Source organism: Candoia aspera, chromosome 2 (assembly GCF_035149785.1).
Source record: "Candoia aspera isolate rCanAsp1 chromosome 2, rCanAsp1.hap2, whole genome shotgun sequence".
In the NCBI taxonomy this organism is placed as follows: Eukaryota; Metazoa; Chordata; class Lepidosauria; order Squamata; family Boidae; genus Candoia; species Candoia aspera.
The window spans coordinates 30,125,143-30,147,996 of NC_086154.1; the positions used below are offsets into that span (position 1 = coordinate 30,125,143).

At 36.9% G+C, this 22,854-nt stretch overlaps 1 protein-coding gene across 9 annotated transcripts in view; it reads right to left on the reverse strand.

Annotated features, from left to right (window-relative positions):
- Positions 1 to 22,854, reverse strand: part of FOXP1 (forkhead box P1) — a 557,404-nt gene that overhangs the window by 95,581 nt on the left and 438,969 nt on the right. For 8 of the 9 annotated variants that reach the window (XM_063291586.1, XM_063291582.1, XM_063291583.1 and 5 more), the window contains 2 exons: positions 11,234 to 11,371; positions 9,433 to 9,522 (listed from right to left, as the gene is read on the reverse strand). In XM_063291586.1, coding sequence (XP_063147656.1) covers positions 9,433 to 9,522; positions 11,234 to 11,371 — 228 coding nt within the window. The remainder of the gene's footprint in view (positions 1 to 9,432; positions 9,523 to 11,233; positions 11,372 to 22,854) is intronic. The other variant, XM_063291587.1, reaches the window with a different exon arrangement.

Genomic DNA, 22,854 nt, shown 5'->3' on the forward strand with positions numbered 1-22,854 from the left:
TTAGGAATCATATTAAGGTGGAGGTCTTCAGAGCTTTTGCAGCTAACATCTGCAGAAAGAAAATTAACCCTTGACTGACAGAAACATATATAATCTATAAGAAAACAGCATTTGGAAAGAATGTATGGGGAATAATTAAAGAATTAAAACCTATATACAATGGGGAATGACTGAATCTGCCTATAGGAAAATTCTTATTTTCATCTTTAAAGAATTCATTCTAAAAATACATTGTCAGCACCTACCCAGCTTTGGGTACCCACAAAAATACCCAAACCAAGCATGGTTGCGCCTGAATACTACGATGGAAGATCACCAAGAGCGAGCAATGGTAAAGGCTAGACTTGGGAAGTTTAAAAAAAAAAATCTTGGAAAAAGGCAATGACAAGCTACTTTGTAACATATCAAGAAAATTACATGGACATGGAATCACCAGAATTCAATTTTGATTGGAACAAGTCTTCACAAAACATCTATAAAGACATTTATTGCCTGCCATTAAGGTGGGAATTCCCAACCAAACAGACCAGAAAATACAGTATATGCAGCTATACAAGAAGTGAAAAAAATAATAATGCAGTAGATATAGAGTCTTTGGAGTAGGTGGCTATAATAAACCAAACAACATACAAAAAAAAAATTAAATGAATAATATATAGTGCTTCTGCATAGCTCTACCTCTTCAGCAAACTGCATGCAAACTTTGCCGTCTATCCTGGGAGAGTTATCTCCAAAATTGTACCTCGAAATATACCTGAGAGAGCCCGCCCTTGAAACAAATGCCCAAATGTACAGTATAGTTCTGGAGCATTATTTAAATACCGTTTTCACTTTTTGGATCAAATGTTATACCTTCTTTCAACCCTCTCTCCCTCTCTTTATTTTATTCCAGCTGAAATGAATAGGCATCTCTCAAGAAAGTAAAAATAATCCCTTGCTTCCATATACCAAATGGCCAGGGGCAACAGATCCTCCCCCTTCCTCTTGCTTCATTGCCAAAATTAACAATAGCAAAATACATTACAACTGGTCCAAATGTATGCATGCTGAACAGCCAAGGGTTCAAAGCAAAAGATGCTCATACTGAGAACCAGCAGACAACATACTAAACCCAAACCCAGGTTAACAAAAATATAATTCCTGGGTTTATATAATATGAATGCCAAACAAATAAGCTATATCATGGCTTAATATAATGGCTGGTGTCACACAACATGCTAAGACAATGGTTCGCTTCCCACATTATTTTATGGTTTTTATTGTACACCACCCAGAGTCATGTTTTGTGAGATGGGTGGCTATAAAATATGATTTAATAAATAAATAGAACTGCAACCTATCTAATTCTATTTCAGCTTAGTCTGGAGTACTGTGGAAACCAGCCATTAAGTCCTTCATAAAAAGAAGCTGGCTTGTTCTTGGCAGGATCCATGTAAGGAACATGGAAGTTAGATTGGCCTTGAGACAGAAATGGCAAGAACAGCATCTTTTGACTGGAAAGGAACTGGAAGGAGCAAAGGGGCTGGTGTGCAAACACACCTCTTGAGAAACTGGTTCCAACAATGGCAGAGTGGGGCTTCCACTGACCATAAGCATACAAGAACTGGAAAAAAATGGAAGGTGGTCATTCTTAAGTACCCTTTCTTGCCCCTTCTCCTGATTTGCTCTCTTTCTCCTAGAAATTCCCCAATTCTTCTTTGTTTTTGCTACCTCACCAGAAATATATTCTGACAATGGCAATGTGCATTCATGGCAGAGAATGCATGTTCAAACTCTTTTTATTCCAAATTGTGAATGCACTTCTCTTGTTAACCTTAACATGTCTATTAAAAGCAGTTGCCATACTTTCTCATATGGAACTGTAATTGTGTTACATTATTTATGTACGGGCACATTTAACTAGGTAGAGACTGTCTTGGTTGAAATTAACTGTACAAAAGTTCATTTCTTAAGTGTGCAAGCTTTCTGAAACCTACGTAGTAGAAAGAAATGATCAAAGAACACATTTTTAAATATAAGACTGCTATCTTATACTGGGAGCTAGTATGGTGTAATGGTTAATGTACTGGACTAACATTGTGGAGACTGGAGTTCAAGTCCATTCTCAGCCATAGAAACTCATTGGATGACTTGGGCTAGTTCCTCCCTCTCACTCTAACCCACCCCACAGGATTCCTGTTGTGGGGAAACTTGAGGAAGGAATGCTGTGTATGTCACTTCGAGCTTCTGGAGAAAAGGCAGGATACAAATCTAACAAACAAACAAAACTTAGATAGAGTTTACTTTTGAACAGACATGTTTACAGTGCAAGAAGCTTATTTTGCTGGAAACAGAACCTCCCACTATTGTAATATTAATTAGTCCATTATTTCACTCACTAAAATAAATACTTGATCTTCTGGGTTTTATTTTTGTTTGTTTGTTTTAAACTGTATCTATAGCCAGAACAACAAAGATGTAAATAAGCAAAAAAATTTAGCAAGGCCATTTCAGTTCTGAATCAGCTATGCCCCCAAAGAATTCAATTGTTTTTGATATTCTTCTGAAGTTTTTCAGTCAAGATAAACGTCAAGGAAAATCAAACCAGTGTTAAATTGTTCAGTATCTCAGATGTTAATCCTTGTGAAAAAGATATACTATAAAAGGAATGATTTATTATGAAAATGCTCCCTGCTTGGGACGTGTCAGTGACTTGCCACTTTACTGCAAGTTAATATTTTAAAGGCAGCTTTATTTATATAAGTTGACTGATGCATGTTCTGTTGTCTTCACAGCTATCCTTCAGGAAAAGCTCATGAAAGTTTTCTCAGTTTAAAAAGCCAGAATAAAAAAGTATACAAACCCATTGTCCAAGAAAGAACTTAAAAGCAATGCACGTTGCCAAACTGTGTTCTCCACCCAGTTACCAAACACAGGATACAAGGCAGTTTGTTTACTTCTAACAATTGAATGCATACAAAAAAGGTCTCGGTGCAGTCCTGTTGTCAGGTCAGTAGTCAGTTGTTAGAATGCTGAAATATCCTGATAAAACTTGCATTTTTGATCTCCTCCCTAAAGCCGCTGTCAAAGGTCTGTTTTCCTTTCTTGGGTTACTCCCTACTGCCTAACATAAATTGTCATAACTCTGGAGGACAAACAGCCTTTTATTAAAACAACCTATTCAGCTTAAGTAGAATAAAAAACAAGTTTGGGATATTTTCTAAATTTTATTTAAAGTCTGTTGTCTCCCCCCTCCCCCTGCCTATTTCATATACTCAGTAGGGTGATTTTTAATAAAATCAAAACACAGAGTATAGTATTGAGTTAAGTTGCAGACTTGAAAACTCGCTTTAAGAAATGGAAACACCGCAATAGAGATATTCTCCACCCTGCTGTAAATTTTCCTTTAATCTTACTTGGAAGAAGTAAGCCTTTTTAAAAACCACCATATAAAGTACACTGGTTTTAGATAAAAACTATCTCGCTTAAGGATACAGATCTGCTTTCAGGAGATGGTACAATACTGTGAGCACTAAGACTGGGGAGTGAAGTGATGCATTAAGTCAATCCACTTTAGAATTGTAACAAATGTCAAATTCAAAATGGCTGTTTTGCAATAATTTAATATTGAGAATATGGATTCAAATACATGGTACATGTATCTAACATGGACCATTGTCAGCATAATAAATTAGCAAGAATATTCTCTTAAACTGAGGAATATGGCTCTGAAAAACCTGTGGGATGAAGTATATTATTTGAAGTCAGGCACCAATCTATTTACTCATCCATCCATCCTTAAAACAAGTATCACTTAAAAGAAAAAGACGCTTTCTCCTTCCATCCATCCACCATTTTTAATAATTCAGTTTAAAGCAGAAAGCAGTCTTGTCTTCGTGCAGCTTTGGATACTGCAATATTAGATACATGCACACAGTACATCAGTCCTGTTAAATATTGAAATTCCATTACATTGTCCAACTTCCCTTCTTGTCTTTTTACACAAAGTATTTTTCCTTCATCTCCAAGCCATCATCTGTGTGTCAGAGACGCTCTCTTGTCTGACAGCAGCAATTTAGAAGAGTTAACTTTTATCGTTCATTCTGCTGTGTAACTTTCCCCTTCAAATTTCTTTATCTGCCCTCTGAGCTCATCTGAACTTTCATGTTCTCCCAGCATGCAGGCTTGCATTCAGAACTATGTCTAATAGACCAAATAAGAGGTTAACAAGAAGTGGCAACAGAAAGAAAAAAAAAAATACAATCCCTGGTAACTGATAAGAATGACAGTGGCAGCCCTTTATTGTTTGTCTTCAAATATAGAGTTAAAGATCCTTAAAAAACTAAAATTTGATGCCTTTGAACAGAAAGAAGCACAAAATAACAACAGGGGGTTATTGCCTTGCAGCCACAGGGGAGAAGCTCCATAATTCTTATTCTCCCTTTTGAAGGTTGTTAGAAATCTGATTCAAAAAAGCAGCAGCAGAAGGAGAAAACCTCTCGAGGCTACAGCCATTTCCTGTGATCATGCATAATGTGCTTCAAAAGTGGGTTTTTACCAATTCTGTTGATCAATTGCACCTCCTTGCTATTCCCCCTTTTTTTCTGCTGTGTTTACATCTGATGCGACTCAGTGACAAGCCCTGTCTGAGACTGTGAAACAAGCCTGTCATGTTGATTTATGGGCACATCAAACCACGACTTGTCCAAACTGAAGCTCGCAGTTCATTAATTAGAGAGTTGTGACTTTGAAGTCAGCTTTCAGACTGTGGTTTTTAACATTTGGCTTAATTTATATGCTCTTGAATGTGGATCTCTAAGGGAAAAACTGAAATTCCCTTCTTGTCTTTGAACTTCTTTTGACCGCACAATAATCATTTCTTTGTCCAGAGTGATGCCTGCATCCCAGAGTCATTAACGCGCATTGAACTGCCACTGATGAGTAAGCCCTACTGAATTAGAAAAACAGCCAGCAAAACAAAGCTGAGAGCATTCTGCACAGTGATATCTCACAATTACATGCCTTCCCTCCCTGTGCCATTTCCATTTTAATTACTCTTAGTCCTTTAGATTTACATTTTAGACATTTTTTAATCTGTTCCTTTTTTTATTATAGTGCCGCCTGTTAGCGGGCTCTTGTTAAGGTTTGTGTCAGCATTTCCTATTATAGTCCCCCCACCTCCATTTCATAACTCAGCTGTAAAATTCACACTTGACTTAAAACTTAGTTTTCCACATCGCAAGGGGAGTGGGGTTGATGATGGGCAAGGAAATGTATGGAGCAACATGGGAATGTATGCTTCATTGCAACTGGCACACGGACACAGGACCAGTTCAGGTGCAATAACATAACCAAACTGTGGATGCTCCTCTAGATAAGCCCCAACCTGGGGCTTGCCTGATATGATGGGGATGCATTTCTTCAAAGTCTTATCCTGGATGGCAAAAGAGTCACTTTTAGAGTGAGATGGGCGCTATATAAATATAATAGATACTGTAGATAGATAGATAGATAGATGGATGGATGGATGGATGGATGGATGGATGGACGGACGGACGGACGAGCTGGCTAGGGCTGCTGGAGGCTGGAAGCCACAAAATAAGTTCTTTCTACTGATGTTATGGAATCTGACATCCTCTAAAAGTCAATTAACCACAACTTTGGTCTAGTGGTTAAAGCAACAGGCTAGAAACCAGGAGACTGAGAGTTCTAGTCCCGCCTCAGGCATGAAAGCCAGCTGGGTGACCTTGGGCCAGTCCCTCTCTCTCAGCCCAAGAGCCAATCAGGCATAGTAGGAGAGTTCTAGTCCCGCCTTAGGCGTGAAAGCCAGCTGGGTGACCTTGGGCCAGTCACTCTCTCTCAGCGCAAGTCACCTCAAAGGGTTGTTTTTGTGGGGGAAATAGGAGGAGGAAGGAGCATTAGGTATGTTTGCCACCTTGAGTTAATTATAAAAATAATAAAGTGGGATAGAAAATAAATAAATTAAAAAATAAACTTAAGCTACTCTCATATAGCAGAGTCATAAGGCATGGAATTATATCTGAGCACTTAGTAGCATAGCAATGAAGGCTTTGGAAAAGATATTCAGATTTTGTGATGCATCTACCTCTATAAAGATGAGAAGGGTGCAAGCAATGTTTTTTCCCTATGACACTCTATGGTAATGACAGTTGGACTCTGAAAAAGCAGGATAAAAAGAGTATTGTTGCTTTTGAACTTTATGTTGGAGAAGACTTCTGAAAATATCATGGATAGCCAAGAAAACAAACAAATGGGTTATTAAACAAGTCAATGCAAAGATCTCATTCGAGGCACAAATGACCAGGCTAAAATTATCATATTTTGGATACATTATGTGAAGACCTAGCTCTGTGGTGAAGCCAATGATTTTAGGAAAGATGGAAGGAAAGAGAAAAAGGAAGACCAGCAGCAAGCGGGATGGATGAGATTACAGCAAGGATGGATGCATCTGAAGGGCCAGGTTGGGGACAGATCATCCTGGGGAAGGTCTATTTATGTGGACACTAAGGTCAACACCAACTTGATGGGACATGATCAATCAATCAACTCCTGGAAGGCCAAAGATATCATCCCTATCTTATAGCAATATAAATGTTGACAATCTACTGAGTCTTTTTTAGGGAAAAAAAATGATGTTCAGACAAATTTCTACAAAGATTATAATATAATATATGATAGAATTTATAAAGTCTTTGTTTTAGAAGGTGTATAGCAAACATCCATGGAAGGAGATTTCACTGTATCTCACAAATTTTGCAATAGGAAAAACTATATACCACCAACATATACCACATAGGATTTTGCCTGTAAATACTTTGTGAGGTAATTTTTTGCTTAATCTTGAGAAGAAGGGAAATTATTTTACTCCTGGTTTGCCTCATGTGGCGAGGTTTGCCTCATGTGGCGCAGAGTGGTAGGCAGCAGTATTGCAACCAAACTCTCCCCATGACCCGAGTTCGACCCCAGCGGAAGCTGGATAGCCGGCTCAGGTCGACTCAGCCTTCCATCCTTCTGAGGTCGATAAAATGAGTACCCGGCTTGCTGGGGAAGGTGACGACTGGGGAAGGCAATGGCAAACCACCCCACTCTAGTTTGCCAAGAAAACATCACAAAAGCTTTCGCGGCATCCCTCCAAAGGGTCAGACATGACTTGGTGCTTGCACAGGGGACCTTTCACCTTCCAAAGATAGTTTGCAGGTGAACCTTCAAGTAATCCTCTGCAGCCTACAACAGTATGTAGGGGAAAGAGTAGGCCCTGAGGGTATGTATCTCTTGATTGGTAAGGTCTGTCCCAAAATCAGGCAGCACTGCTCTCTGTCCATTTCAAGGGGCAACAAGTGAGGTGACAGCAAAGTAGATGGACAGATGCAAAGAGAAAACAAGGGAGAGAAAAGGAAGGTTCTGGCTCACCTACAGCACAGAGCAATAGAAAGCATCCTTCTCTTCCTCTCTCTCACACATACAGAGCAAAGAGTGATTGATGGGTTTATTTACTTATTTAATAACAGGATTTTAAGAGGCCCCAGTCAGATGACTCCGAACAGCATACAGAGAATCTCCCAATTGAGTAAAACAAGAATAAAGCAGCCCCAAGGTAAAAACACATGGCCATCCTCCATCCTCACTAGGCATTAAAATTGTCAAAAGCACGCCGAAGAAAATGTATTCAAAGAAATGTCCTAAAAAATGTACAAGGAACCCAAGCATACCTCTGGGGGCAGCACACTCCTGACCCCAGTCAGGCAGCATAGGTCCTCCCTGGAGCCATAGCTGAGCAACAGGTTGGGGCATCCATTAAGTCCATCACAGATACTAAGGCCACTGGCTCCAGACCCAGAAGAAGGCATGGCTCCACACCTGGGCAGAACAAGCCAGGGGGCATCTCCACACATAATCCCACATGGCCATGACTGGGGCCTGTTCTTCACCATTTGGTCTTCCTTGCTACCTATGGTAGCAATCCAGAAACTACTCTAGTAATTAGAGACTTTTATATCAATGTATAAAAGGACTTCAGTGTTATAGCTCTTCCTGATAATAAATTACTCCTCAAGTGGCACCTGTGATTATTTGAATTTGCCATCCCTATACTAGAAGGGACTCTTTCCCCATAGTTACACTTCCTTTAACCAATTGTCTGAGCTCTGGCTTGCAGCTATGCAATGAAGGAGTTTCCAAAAAGTCTACATCCCAGGACTCTTCTCACCCCATCATTCAGTTGTCAAGGACTCAGGCTTCTTTGCCATGAAACCTACATGCAGTTGAATGTGGAGAAAAATCCAGGACCCACAGTCAGTTCATAATAAGCATGATTGTTTTCCTGCTGGGAAAATATGGTGCCTCCCAGCCTCTTCTCTCTATCTCTCATACATACACACACAAAACCCTGCAGATAAAACACAAAATAACTGGTAATGGCACATAAACTGTCTTTCAGCAAATTCTGTCCATCATCCTTTATCTTCTCTCCCTGTAGATGCCCTAATGAGCTCAAGAGAAGCACAGTATATCCCAGAACTATCTAAAAATCTCAGTTCTAGAGGTAAGTGCAGCTGTTTGGTAAGAAGTAAAATAGGGAAAGGATTACAAGTAGAGACGTTAAAGTGCCAAAATGCTTCCAAATGAAAGGGACTTTAGAGTTGCTCATTCAGTCCTAGTTATTTAAAGATATCTAAGGTTTTCTAATTTTCCAGGACTGGTATAGCTGTGACCATTTTAAACATTCAGCAAGGGGAAAATACAAGAAATTAACTTCTCTGCTCCTTCCATTTGTTTAGAATATTAAAGCAGAGCAGTGATTCCTATCCCTGATTTTACTGATTTTATATCAGTAAAGGGCAGAACTTGTGTCATGATGTTTGGATTGTCATTTAATGAAACTACTGGATTCCACGAATGCCATGAGACTTTCTAAGAAGGAGTAGAAAGGACAATACAGTAAACTTGTGCTTATGCTTTCCTGGTTTGTCTAAAAGCTAGGTTTCTTCCTGCCTCTGGGTTGCACTCAATGGGCTCACTCCAATAGGTTGCACCTGTAGGAATCAAGGCTGCACATGTGTAATTTAGTAAAAGAAGCTGGAATCTATCAGCCAGCTGTTTGGCAGAGAAAGGGAGATGTAAATCAAGCTCTATCCAATTCCTAAATGGCAAATTCTGGCTCTTTTCAGCAAGTTACATGTGCAGGACGTAAGCTGCTGGGCTGGTGAAGTTTATATTACTTTGTTTATCTTAACTACTTTGGGTATGTTAATGCATCATTCAGCTACAAAGATGTACATATGGAAAGTGGGCCATGACAAAACAAGTTACTAGCCTTTATGTTGTGCTAGGCTTTGAAAGCACAAATTTACTGGATAAAGGAATTGTTTAAATAGCTGTTATACTTTCTTTCATGATCTCTAGCTTGCAAGTAAAAATGGGTTTTAACAGTACCTCTTTAGGTTGTTTTCCAGCATGTTGTTGCTGTAGAAGTTGAAGCTGCAACTGTTCCTGCTGTTTCTTATAAAATTCTTGAAGCTGCTGCTACAAAGGAAAATAAAAGGAGACAAGAAAAAAGAGGAAGATAGAGGCTATTAAGTAAAACAAATTGGGATAGCCAACTCAGGATCCCCTTTTGGTATAATACACAAACAGCGATTTGAAAAATAGCATCCTTTTATCTGTAATGCTCTGACCTTTAGTTTGATACTCGACAATAAATTCAATGCACATTGACTATTCTTGGCATTATCGTTTGAAAAGTAATCTCCAAAATGAACTGATGAAAAACATACCATTTTCTACACAAACTAATTAAAATAAGGCAAGGGATGACCTTTGATTGAAACAACAAAGCCAAAATGCCCTTGCTGGGAGTGCCTGGTGAATCTTTATTTGGAACATACACAAGCTTTCTAAATCATTGTTGCATTGCACTGTACTAGCATCATTTACTATAGACACAGGTTTCCCTCTCCTATCCACTTTGCCCACTATTCCAGACAGATAGCTCATTCGATACTGCTTTTCAGTGAATTAATACCTAAGAGAGTGAATGTAAGGCACAGTGTTCAATGTCATTTTGCAGTGGTCTTTGGCACTACTGCTCTATGGAAGAATGAATGAACCCAGCGCATTTAACTGACATATATACCTCACAAAGTCATTTTGGGATTTGGTTAATTCACGGCATTCTTGGAGGAGAAGGATGTTAACCCACAGGCTGTATCACAAAACTCTAGTGTGCATTTCTACTAATATGGGTGGCTAGTACACACTTCCATTCTGATTGCTATGCCATGATACCACTCTGCTATTTTCCACCAGCTTTGTGAGCCACAAATAAAGATAAGTGATACCAGCAAGGGGTTAACAGACTGATTACAGTAGTAAAAGTGGACAGACCACAGTTGCACAGAGATTCTGCAATATTTATATGGGGGGAAATAGATTAGATTTTAATGCTGTCTTTATTTCCAACAAGCTGGCATAGAGGGCTTGCCTCTATTACAAAATGACTCCATGAGAAAATTAGACCAAGGTATTAAATAAACCATATGGCCAAATGAATATTTGAATCCAGCTCTCCTTTCTCTAAATCCAACACAAAACTACTACACTGCAGAGGTTGAAAAAAGGCAGCCCAGGCTCAGCCACTTCTGTTGTGTTACACTGCTGTTTCATATGGTCTGAAGGATGAATACAGTGTCTATTCTAACAAATCACAGCATGAGTTCTTTTAGGCAGACATTGATGAACACTAATTCTTAGAAATATATATGGAAGTTTGGCATCTCTTTTAGCCCATTCTCAAACTATTACCGATAACACATAGAGTAAGGCTAGAGAAGAGTCAACTCTTCAGACCCCGTTATGTAAGAGGCTATTAGGACAGTGATTTTGCCCAATCACTACCGATAGTTGCAACTGTGGCAAAATAAAACTAACAATAAACACCATTATATAGATATGTATTTCCTGTAGTGAATGTGAATGAACAGCCCTTTCTTCAACTTGACACTCTACAGATGTCCTTGGAAATACTGTCATTACCAGTATTCCTAGCTGGCAGAGAATTCTGGGAATTGCAATTTTATCATATCTCATGGATGCCGGGATGGGAAGGCTATAAACATGTGACAATTGCCTATTCCAGGAAGATGTTCTTGTACTTGACATAGGAAACAGCACTAATAGCTTTCTTTTTCCAATAGCTGTGTTGATTGGCTGAACTGCTGCAAAAGAAACCAGTTACCTGTTGAAGCATGAGTGCCTGCTGCTGCTGGAGCAGGACCTGAAGTTGCTGTGGAGTTAGCACTTGCTGTTGGAGGATCTGCTGCATTTGCTGGGGAGTGATAACTTGAGGTGTCATCATAGCCACCGATACTGGAACCTAAAGCATGAAGAGAGTGCAAAGACAAGCAGCTCAACAAATCTTCTGTCAAGGGAGAGTTGTTTTGTTTTAAATTCCTCTTTCTACTCTAGGCAGTCAAAATAATTGCTTTAGTGAACTTGAGCTGCAGTCTGGGAAGGGTTTTTCTGAATAGGCAAGTATAGAACTGCACTGTTAAGTAACCCCAAATGTTTTCCCTACGCCTTTGTTTTAAAGGACAAGCAAAGGAATAAAAAATGATTGCATCTGATTAATTCAGGGAAATACCGTACCTTCCAAATAAGTTTGTTTTCTACCCATTCCACAGAAATAATTTTATGTTCTGACAAAATCAAGCTATTAATCTGCACATCTTCTAGAGGTACCTATCAATTTTGACAAATGTTACATTAATTAACAAGTAAGACCCTTCAGAAGCGGCCATTGGGGAGTTTCAACTTAATGACTTGAAGCAAATTAATGCAATTTCAGCGATACAGAAAACCACACCTTGTTCTCCAGCAATTTTAGCGGTAGAATTCCTACAATGATGTCTCAACCGTTCCACATTCACCTAGCATACAGATGGCTTCAATTCTTCCGTATTATGTGAGATACCATTAAAAGCCGCTTTCCATGACATTTCAGTGACAAACAGCTACAGTGATGAACTTGATAGCATTTCATATTTGCGACTGTTAACACGTTTCTGCACGGGCATCTTTGCAACGAACCTGTACACTCTATCTGAAAGGATGATGTCTTGTTCAGATAAAACACTGACATTAAAATGACAGGCTGTCTTGGCCAAGGTTACACAAATTGTATTCAAGCGGATACCTAATGACAATGCTTTGAATTCTGCAAGCTTTCTAGAATGTAATTTAGCTATTCAAAATAATCACTGCACTTGTGTTTAATTTGCAGACTACATGAGAACCATTTTGTCAGTTCCGGTAATGCAACAAGACTAGTTTGCAAGAAACCCCACCAGAAAGAGAAAGAGAGAGAGAGAGAGAGAGAGAGAGAAAGGAAAGGATAAAAGGGGGGAAGTTACAACTGAGGGGGGCACAAACTCACATGACTGAATAAGTAATATTTAAGCACAATACTTTCCTTTAGTTTCAGCTCAAATAGGTGACAGCAAAAAACTAAAAGCAGTAAAAGGATATACTTAGTTAAAAAGAATCTGCTGTCATCTCATATACCACAATAAAAGGTAATAACATGTTTTGAACATTTTTATGCAGCACATGTTAAAAAATCAGCAGACAATAGCTGCTCAGGAGATAAAAAAGATTTTTAAAAATATTTCAGAGGAGTAGTAAGCAAGAAAGAAATGCGGTATTAATTTTATGTAACAGAATATGCAGTTTTTCTTGACTTTTTCACATGATTTGTCCTGTCATTTTCATAGCAAATTCTCATTCCTAATTTCACAGTCATTATGCACTGATGTAGCGATTTCTCGGCACCACTAATTTTGATGAACTAAAAATGGTTTCTGAAGGTCAGATTTATGTATAGTGAATACTGTCCAGTGTTGTTGTATGTTTACGTATTTCAGAGACAATCCTTGCTACATCTGTTTGCAAGAGTCAGATACTATTATCCCCTTTGGCTCTTCATTAACATAACACTAGACACCAGGCCAGAAAGGCTCAGCAACATTGCTATTTCAGTTTGGTTTATCAGGACATGCATTGCAATGTAAAGTAACCTGAAGCCACATTCAAGTCACTAAGCTTCTATATTAGCAAGCACCTATATGACCCATGGACTGTATGAAAACAAATGTGTGTCACAGCCATCACATTTGAATTTACCTCAAAGAAAAGGTTTATAGATATTAGAAAAAAATTATGTTATGCACACTTCCATGCTGACAGTTATTTGTACTATGCTTGCAACTGAGTTACCGTCATATAGAATTACAGCACAATTTACTAGACAAATTTTAGGAAATGAATACTAAAATCCCACAGATATTAATGGGAACAAGAGCCAAATCTATACTAGTACATGGAAATATAGGTAAAGAATGGTAAGTATCAGTGACAAGCGCTGAGGTACAGAGTCTATTAATTCCTTAAATCATTGTCTTATTGATTTCCATTCAAGTAACAAGGGGAAGACATATATATAGACTGACTGACTCTGGGAAACAATAATGAAACAAAGAAAAGAACAAGAGCATAAATAAAGAAACAGAAGCAATAGATTAGATGTTGATTTGGCACATTTACTGGGCTGACAGAAGCAAGCTTTCTTTCACTCTCCTGCAATCACTAAACTCTTCAACGTATCACAAATGCTTCATTAAAAAAAATTAAGCAGGGTAGGCTGTGTTGTGGGAGAAGTCCAGTAAAAATTAGGTAAATGCATTAACCCAGTTGCATACAAGTAAATCTGGATCCAAACTAATAACTTTAATTCTAACATCAGACAGGGTGGTTTCAGATAATCACTTACTAGTCTAAGTACTTAAACACACTCTGTAGAAAGACAGGGACCTCGGATCACATGATTAGACGTAACACTTTCTATTTTGTAGACTTCAGTTACAAAACATTTGACTAAATCTACCTGTACTTAGTGTTAATCCTTCAATATTTTCATTAATTTAGAATTAAAATATTGTGCACCATTTCTTTGTACTTTTCTTTTAAAAAGATAATTTCATAGTTTTCTTAATGATAAATTCAGATATATGAAAGCAAGCATTTTTAGATTTTTTAAATATTACCCCTGATTGATGTACAAGACAATTTTATTTGAATCAGATTTAGGATGGATAACAAACTGGGATGAAAGTACAGATAACAGGTATCCTCCGTGTTCTTTGCAACATTTGTTTAATGCAACTCTGGCTATGAAATGAGGAATAGAGACTTGCGTTGAGGTAAGGAAATGAATGTTTCTTTTCCTGTAGATTATCTACTCCAGAATGCTATTGTAAGTTTTTGAAACTCAGGGGAAAAAGCATTTTAGTGTCCTATGAGTGGAAAGGGTTCTGCCACTCTACTCTTTCCATTCCCTATTTCAGATGGTCACAATTGTTTTTATATTTGCTTTGGACAATAAACAAGATCTAGTCCTCAGAAAAAGTTTCACATAATTTGCACATCTTCCTTCCCCAAGGCAGTGACAATGAACAGGTAGTGTACAGAAGCCATATTTACCAGTTGTGGGGAACTACTGCAATGTCTATGACTAAGAAACTGAGGATTGTGACCAAGAAATTGAGACATGAGCAAGGAAAAAAAATGTTCTTGCTTCTCCCTTGGTATGCTGGTGGGAAAAAACTAGAAATATATTCCTGGGGCCAGCAACAAGTGTTAGCAGCTCTTGAACTGCTGCTCCTCCTCTGGATTGGCCCTGTCATGTCCTAAGGATGGAGAAAAATGGAAGCAGGACTGTGGAATGGCTCCACAACATGTTGGAAGGAAAACACTGGCCGTTGTCCAAGGGGAAAGCACCATTTGCTTAAGCTCCAGCAGCTCGTCTTCCTCACTATTCCTGTTCTTCTCTTGCCCACTTCAAGTGTAGAGTGATGATCCCACACTCTGCTTCCAAAGCACATGGCAATTACCTAGACTAAGTTTTACGTAAATATATTTCGATATCTAATTTATTAACTTCCAAATATCCCACTTATTCATGTCCCTAGTCCCTAATACTACTAGGATTCAAAGAGCATGCAATAGCAGCAATGGGCTATTAGAACTCACACTTTATTACCCATTACTACCAAGGTCATTAGCAACTAGAGTGATTGTACTGATCTTAACGTATTGATCATTGTAACTACTATTATTTAATCCTATGCAGAATGTCTAGGAAGCTGCTAAATGCACAGAAGAAAGAGTGCTGAAAAAGTACCTTATAGCCAAGGTATGGAAATTTCACTTTGATTCATAAAAACTAGCTAGTGGTTTAAATCAATAGTATTTAAAGCAGTCATGTAGATTCTTCACTCCAGTTTCTAATATTTATGGGTCCTGGTTTGAATATATCCCATCAAAACAGTACTTATTTTACATATATTACACTTATATCTGAGTGAAATAAGAAATCTGTATTTAATCTTGTTCTTTAACACATTAAGACTTTAATCCTGGATGGCTAAAATTTGAGATTCCTTTTACAAATAATATTTAAAATCCATTACTTTAAATCTAGTTTTATAAAGAAAAGAGACCCCATACTGGTAACTATCCAAACACATCAATCAACAAACATTTATTGATAGAACATGTCTTCACTACTCTGGAATAAACTAATTACAAGGTATGCTAATAAAATACATGTTATGAATGACAATAAAATGCATGAAACATGATCAGCTTAATCATAAGAGGCTCCTTCATAGTAAAACAAATGAAGGTTATAGATTATGCTTATTGATTTCAAGGATGTGTAAATCTATATGGGGCTAAGATACAGACAAATGGAAGTTCAGATTGCAATCCCAGAACACTTCCTTGGGAATAAGTTTCATTTAACACAGCAGGACTTTAATTCCAAACAATGTATATAATACTAGCAGAATGCTACCCCCATAATCTGCTCTATGAAACAACCATTGCTTCATTGCTCTGTCTTAATTTTAAGGAGACAATGGTTTGGTTTATTTAATAACTTTCCTGCAGTCCTGTTGTCATTGATAAACAGGGTGGGGTAGGCATCCAGCTACACTGACAGAGGACAGTGAAGGCAAAACAGTTATTTGTTTCCTATTAAGGTTCTACTAGTAGAGATCTGCTGACATTTCTTCTAACAGAAATGACAAATATGCCTTTAAACGAATTCAACTGATCTTGGGTTCATTTCATTGGTGAATGCCTACACATTACATTATTATAACTTTATATTCGGTCCTAAAGTCACCTTAAGAATAAAAGGGTGACTGGATGATAATCTTTTTCTTCTTTCCAAAACTTAATTTGTTCAATTAAACTGAATGCTAAATATTGGGTTTCTACAACTTTCAAATTTCTTTAATATATATCAACACCAAATCTCGTTTTTATTTTTAAAATGTCCCCAGTTTAAAGAAAAGTCCATTCAATGCTTATCTTATAATTTCTGTTTTTATTTGTCTTTTTTTTTTTTTTTTACTTTTCTGGTATGACCACTACTCTTATAACTAAGGATCATGATGATAATAATAAAAACAACAATCACAATTAATTTAGCAAAGAGAAATTAAGAAATGTATTTCTAATGGCCTCCCAATTCTTTTAGTGGATGGGAATGAATACTGTAGTAGTAAAATATAAGAAAACAAGTTATAGAAGGCCAATTTTAAGGCAATGAAAAATGTTAACTCCATCAACTTAGTAAGACCAATGTCTACAGAATAAAAGCTACCTCCACTGCTTTGAGTAATACATTAATTCCAAACTTGCATATGTAACAAAAGGGGGGAAAAAATCATTCAGCATAATGCTAAAAGCATTTTACCCTCTGGAATAAGGAAGCACTAAATCATACTATCTATATCTCTCTGTGGATAAAACATTTCTGACACAATATTTCAGGTCTACAAAACAAAAACAATTAAAGAGAAAAAGAAACCACAGAGAGCTGGAAACATTCATGTGGAAATCATGATTCTGTTTCATTATGCAAAGTAGAATTTCACTTTTAAGACTTCAGTGTTTTTCCTGAATACACTGCAGAGAACATTACGACAGGTACTGTTTATTATATTAATGTAAAATCAGCTAAGTAGTCAGTCATTAGCATAAATGTTCTATCCTCAACAATACAACCTCCTATTAAAAAGGAGGAGGAGGAGAAAAAATGAGAGTGAAGCTCTTTACAATTCAATTAGCATGTTTTTTTATCATTTTGTTTATTGCATTTCACCAAGAGTAGGAGTTTAACTAGAGACATACACAATTAAACATAATAGATTTTCCTGACTTGGTTAATAATTCTATGCTTCCTACCACGTAAAGCTTTCTTTCCCAACTAAAAGAAAGAAGGGAGAAAAGGAGGAAAATTTGTATTTGTTTTAAGTATGAAACCTTAGTGGAACCTGACACTATCACCACTTCGCTTGCATACTTGATTTCTTACTTATGTGTCAGGCATAAGTAAGAGTTAAAGCTGTAACACATATCCACTCTATTTGCATATAAACAGACTTTACAGAAATCAAGACTTTATTCTTAAATATTTGTTAAGATGAACACTGTTCTCTTCTTACCTAAAAAGATATGGGGAGAAAGAGGAAGAATGGGGATGGAACGATTCAACTGCACTCAGTTTTTAAAACAACATACCTGCATAATTGCATTGCAACAGGAGGGAATCTTCTTCAGTCAAAACTCTTGTTTTTCTTTAGCTTACTTAAAAAGCAAACACAACAAAACAAAACAACAGTAGCAGAGTCCTAAAGATATTGTACATTCTTAATCTCATCCACACAAACCTCAAGCAGTCAAAAAGCAACAACCACATTCTCAATTACTTTAACAGTCCTAGTTTTTAATATTTACCCACTAATTTATTACATTCAAAGAATCATAACAAAAGGATATGATTAAATTAGCATTTTAACAGTTGCAGAATACTAGAGAGATTTTTTTATTCTGCAGCATGTCTCAAAAACGGTAAAAATCACACTAGCAAAATAATTTGCAATATTAGGATATATTTTTGTTTCCTAGTTTTCCTATTCAAAAGATTTCTATGTAAGTTTGCCTTTTTTCTGGGTTTGTGAATGAATGGACTGGAGGATGGGATACACAAGAAACTGTACCGGCTAATGTAATATTAATAGCTAATTAAAAATATGGTGAACTTATTCCCAATCAAGACTCAAATTCCCAGACAAATTATGACAAGATGTATTTAAGTTACACACTCATTTAAAGCATGTCACAATGCAGTTACAGCCTTTGCAATACCTGTAAAAAATTATTTGCTTAAAGCATACTGTGTTTCACACCTATCACAGGTATGTTCATCTACAGAATTCTAATTTGCACTCGTTCTGCTAGACTTTAATGAAAAAAGACATTAGATCCTTCTTTGACAAATTTGCTATCGACTGATTTATTTCTAATAAAGACACAATCAAGTCAGAGTGTTTTCTGTACTTAAAGATCAAAATTTAAGGAGTTTCTTCCTCCTTTAAGATGCCTTACAAAGTAAGACAAATGGGAAAACACAAGGATACACCTTCCTCCCAAAATGGTGCAGTAATTAGAGTAACAGTGCAAAACTAATACAATAAATAAACTACCTTTCCTGGAAAATGTAAGAAATTAAGCTGCAAGTATTTCGTACTGGTTTGATAAGGAAAATGTATCAAAATTTAATGTACTCTCCCATGTGTCATCTTGTTTTGTCAAGACTTCAAATAGAATTGGAAAGTACAAAGTAAAAAGCCCTTGAGAAATCACAAAGTCAACCTTTTTGATGTTGTTGGTTTATCTTGTTCTCTGTTATCTGAACAATGATGTTTCAGATTTAAGGGCAAGATTGAGAACTTTGAAATTAGAATATCCTATTGTCATCCAGTTGTCCTTTTCTTTTCCTTCAGAAGGACTGATATAAACCAATTTTTAATTAATCAATGAAAATAACTCTAGTATAAAGGCACAGCATAGTGGGTTACTTGTTCAATATTCATTTATATCTCCACCCCGCCTCACCTCATCACATCATATATTTCAGACAAGAGAAACACTTCCCAAGAGAGGGAACTGCTCTGAAAAGGTTAACACAAAAGACTACCTCATAAAACTACTTGATTCCCCCACCTTTAAAAAAAAAAAAGACACACCAGTTAGCTTTAGAGATGAGGAGCACATGGTGTGACCTCTGCCCCTAGATCCCTTCCCTGCCCTTCAATCCTTGATAACACAGGGCGGAAAAGCACTGGGGGGAAAAAAAAAAACAAAGGAACCCCCCCCCCCCCAAAACACATTTAAACTTCACAGAGAAGCCAGTTTCAAGCAAACATTGTCCGACTTGCATTAAAACAAGCAAACTACTTAAAATCAGCCAAACTTCTCACTAAACAATATTAAGTCAGTCTTCAGTGTCAGAACTTTCCCAAAATCTAGCTCTGCAGGTGTGGATTTGGAGAAATGAGAAGGAATTCTTTCTATTTACTTATTTTCTCCAACAACAATTTGGGAAGGGGTGAGATAGATAAGGAAAGAGAACAATGTTAATCTCTCAAGTAATAAACATTTTTAGAAAGAAGACTGATTCTGTTGGTGAAAAACCACTGTCAGATATTTTGCCTTTTCTGCCTTTCCACTCTCTAAACTTTTAAGAGCAGTAGGATTTCCCTACCTTTAACACAAATCACATTCTTTTTCCAGAGCAATAGAATTTGGGACATTGCAAACAGCGATTTGTTTACATTTTCAGCACTTTGGAAAGAAATAAAACTATAGCGAAATGAAGCACGAGACTTCCTACACAATCCCAGGTACCACCATCTGCTGACAGCTAACTATTTAAGAAGATACATGAGAAACCGTATTAACATATTTGCTATGTGCCTGTTAAAATTGAGCATATATTTAAAATTTTGCCTCCAGCGTATAATGTGACAAATTTGATAAACAAATAAATAAATCAATAATCAATCAATAATCTTTCCTGCCCACCATACACATCTTATTCCTTTTTTAAAAAATATCCTCATGTGAATATACAGGGGAAGCAAAGCTATGTACTTACCTATCTAGAACAAAACTTACTAATTTTCAAAAAAATCTATAATAATCTAGTATTTTTTTCTATGGGCGCTTATAATTTGCGGAAAGTGATGCATTTCAGTCAGATAACAAAAAACCATTACAGTCCGACATTTACACCTGCATCTTTCATTTACTAGTAGGAATCTTCTAATGTAGATAATCTGAAAGAATCCTTCTAAGAGTTCTCTATTTTTGAAGGAAACAAAGCAAAGCAAAGCAAAACTGAACAACCACTACCTTGTATCCAAATCATCAAGCAAAACTCACAGTACTCTGTTAGACATACAACAGGGTAAAAAGTTCCAAGAAATTATGATCCCATGTCAGTTTCAGTGAATTTTAGCCCAACTGGTCATGGCATCTCCTCATTCTTGCCTGTATTAGGTAAGATGCTGTTTTTAAATGGGTAAAGTGGTTAGGACTGGTATTAAAAAGTATAGTAAGGTGTACTTAAAATAATAGTTTGTTAAACTAACAAACAAAGAACAAAACCGCACTGAAATAAATCCTCCCTATCATAAGCTTTCTGATGATTTATGGTTTACCAACTCAGCAAGGTTATGCAACACTGCATGCCTTTTTAGATGCATTATTTGAGCCAGTTGAGATTTAATTAAGATCACAGCCTCCAAAATCCTGTCAAATGAAAAATTCACAGAAGACAATGCACGATATATCCTCATTCAGATAGTCTCCTCTCCATGACTTTGGAATAACATAAGTTAATCCTGTTTCTATGGTGGCAGACAAAAGTTAACTAATTTTGTTTTCTTTCGACACATGTGTTGTTTTCTGGTTGATGCCATGAGATCATACCCAGGTGGGGGACGGGGACAAGCAGTGGGAATGAGAACAAGAGGGCAGTGGGGATTTGCAGAAACACGTCTCAAACACCAGCAGATATATCTTGACATTTTCACTGGTCTGCTGTGATGTCACCCTGTTTTCATATAATTAACTCTTGCTAGTATGGGTGGCATTTTATACTATCTGTCCATCGCTAACACTGTGACAATAGAGTATTTTTTGCAAAAAAGGTCATTAACTGCACTGTATTTGGCAGGCAATATTTTTAAAAAAACAGAATACATACAGATGGAGTCTGTAAATTATTATCCACGTTACTCATGTACAAATGGTCAGATTAAATGTGTCACGTCACGAAGATGCATTTTTATTCCTATTAAGGTTTATAAAGACTGCAGGCCTGTAAATTGTTGAAGAGTTATTTTTAAAAGGAAGTTCACAGGAAGAGTTTACCTCTTACAAGCATAAATTTCTGTTTGCATTATCTTACCATCATTTTGCTTATCTCATAGTTTAGAAATGACAGGTGCTAGCAGTCTTTTGTTTGACAGGCCCCTACACAAATAACTGTCTTGCCTGAAAAGGCTAATGCACTACTAATGAACAATAAATCAGCTTTGATTATAAAGTGTCAGGCCAATCAGTTTTCAGTTCAGCTCTATCATATCCTAGGCCAAATCAGCTACACTGTTTGGACAGGATTTGTTTTCAGATTTATATCTGTATCAAGGCAATTTCAGACAAGACAAGAAAGAAGAGAGTGTGATTGTTTAAAGTTTTCTACAACGTAAGAGTCTCTCTGCTTCTCACTGAGAAGCTGCCGGAGTAGGAGTAGTAGTAGAACAGCACTTCTTCTAGTACAGATCTAACATTATTAAAAAGGATTAAAAATACAGAATCACCGCACACATTTGTGCATATTAGCCACCCATTCACATATAGAATTCAAAAAGAAATACTGACATAAATTCACACACTGCTTTTTCAACTTTAACTGAAACTGGGCAGGATACTGGAGTGCATTTATGTTAACTCTACTAGGCACTTGATCTTAGCTGGTCAATATAACATAATTAATCCTGTCAGAATTGTCTAATAAGCTTAAAGGCAGATTTGCCCATATATGTGCATATATCTGTATACACAAATACACCCATGGACACATCAGTTAGACATACACAAATATAAAAAACCATTATCATATTTTTGAAGGCACAGAACTTTCATTTTGCCCTGTCTATTGCTTCAGAAATATCTGTTGGTTTAAGTCAGCAACATAAAAGTTTTTATTCAGGTAGACATCTCATTCAATAGAAACAAAGCACATTTCTTATTTCTGAAGCTTATCATCTTTCTCCACTCTTTTTTATTTTTTAATATACAATCCTAAAATCTCTTACAGCAATTTGATAACAATTCTTTTGGTTTAAATCTACACTTTCTCTAAACTTTTCACAAGAAAATTCCTCTACGACCTATTCACTTTCTCTCCTTCAATTGTCAGAAATGAAACGAAAGAGTTAATCTCAAAGAGGAAGCATGTATATATGCACTTTGCTCTAAACTAACCACCCACTTCCTAACTGTTCCCTCCTCTTCACTACCACCACCCCTTAGAAAAATAATCTCCTTTTGCAGGAAAATTCAGTATTCTAAGACTGACGCTTAGCTTGGTTACAGTTAGATCCAGTTACACTTATTTCTTCAGAGAACATTAATCCTGGTAACTGTCAAAAACAAACCTCTCGTACATAATTTCACGTGGCAAATCGTCTAGCAAGTAAAACCAAACACTTAACTGTGCCTGACACAGAATTTTGCACATCTGCAGTTTTACTCCCCTTTCTCCCTTTTAAAAGAAATTATAATTAAGGCAATTATGCCATAAATATTGAAAGCATGCCTGCAACATTAGGATAAAATCTCACTCATATATATATATACACACACACATACACACAGCAT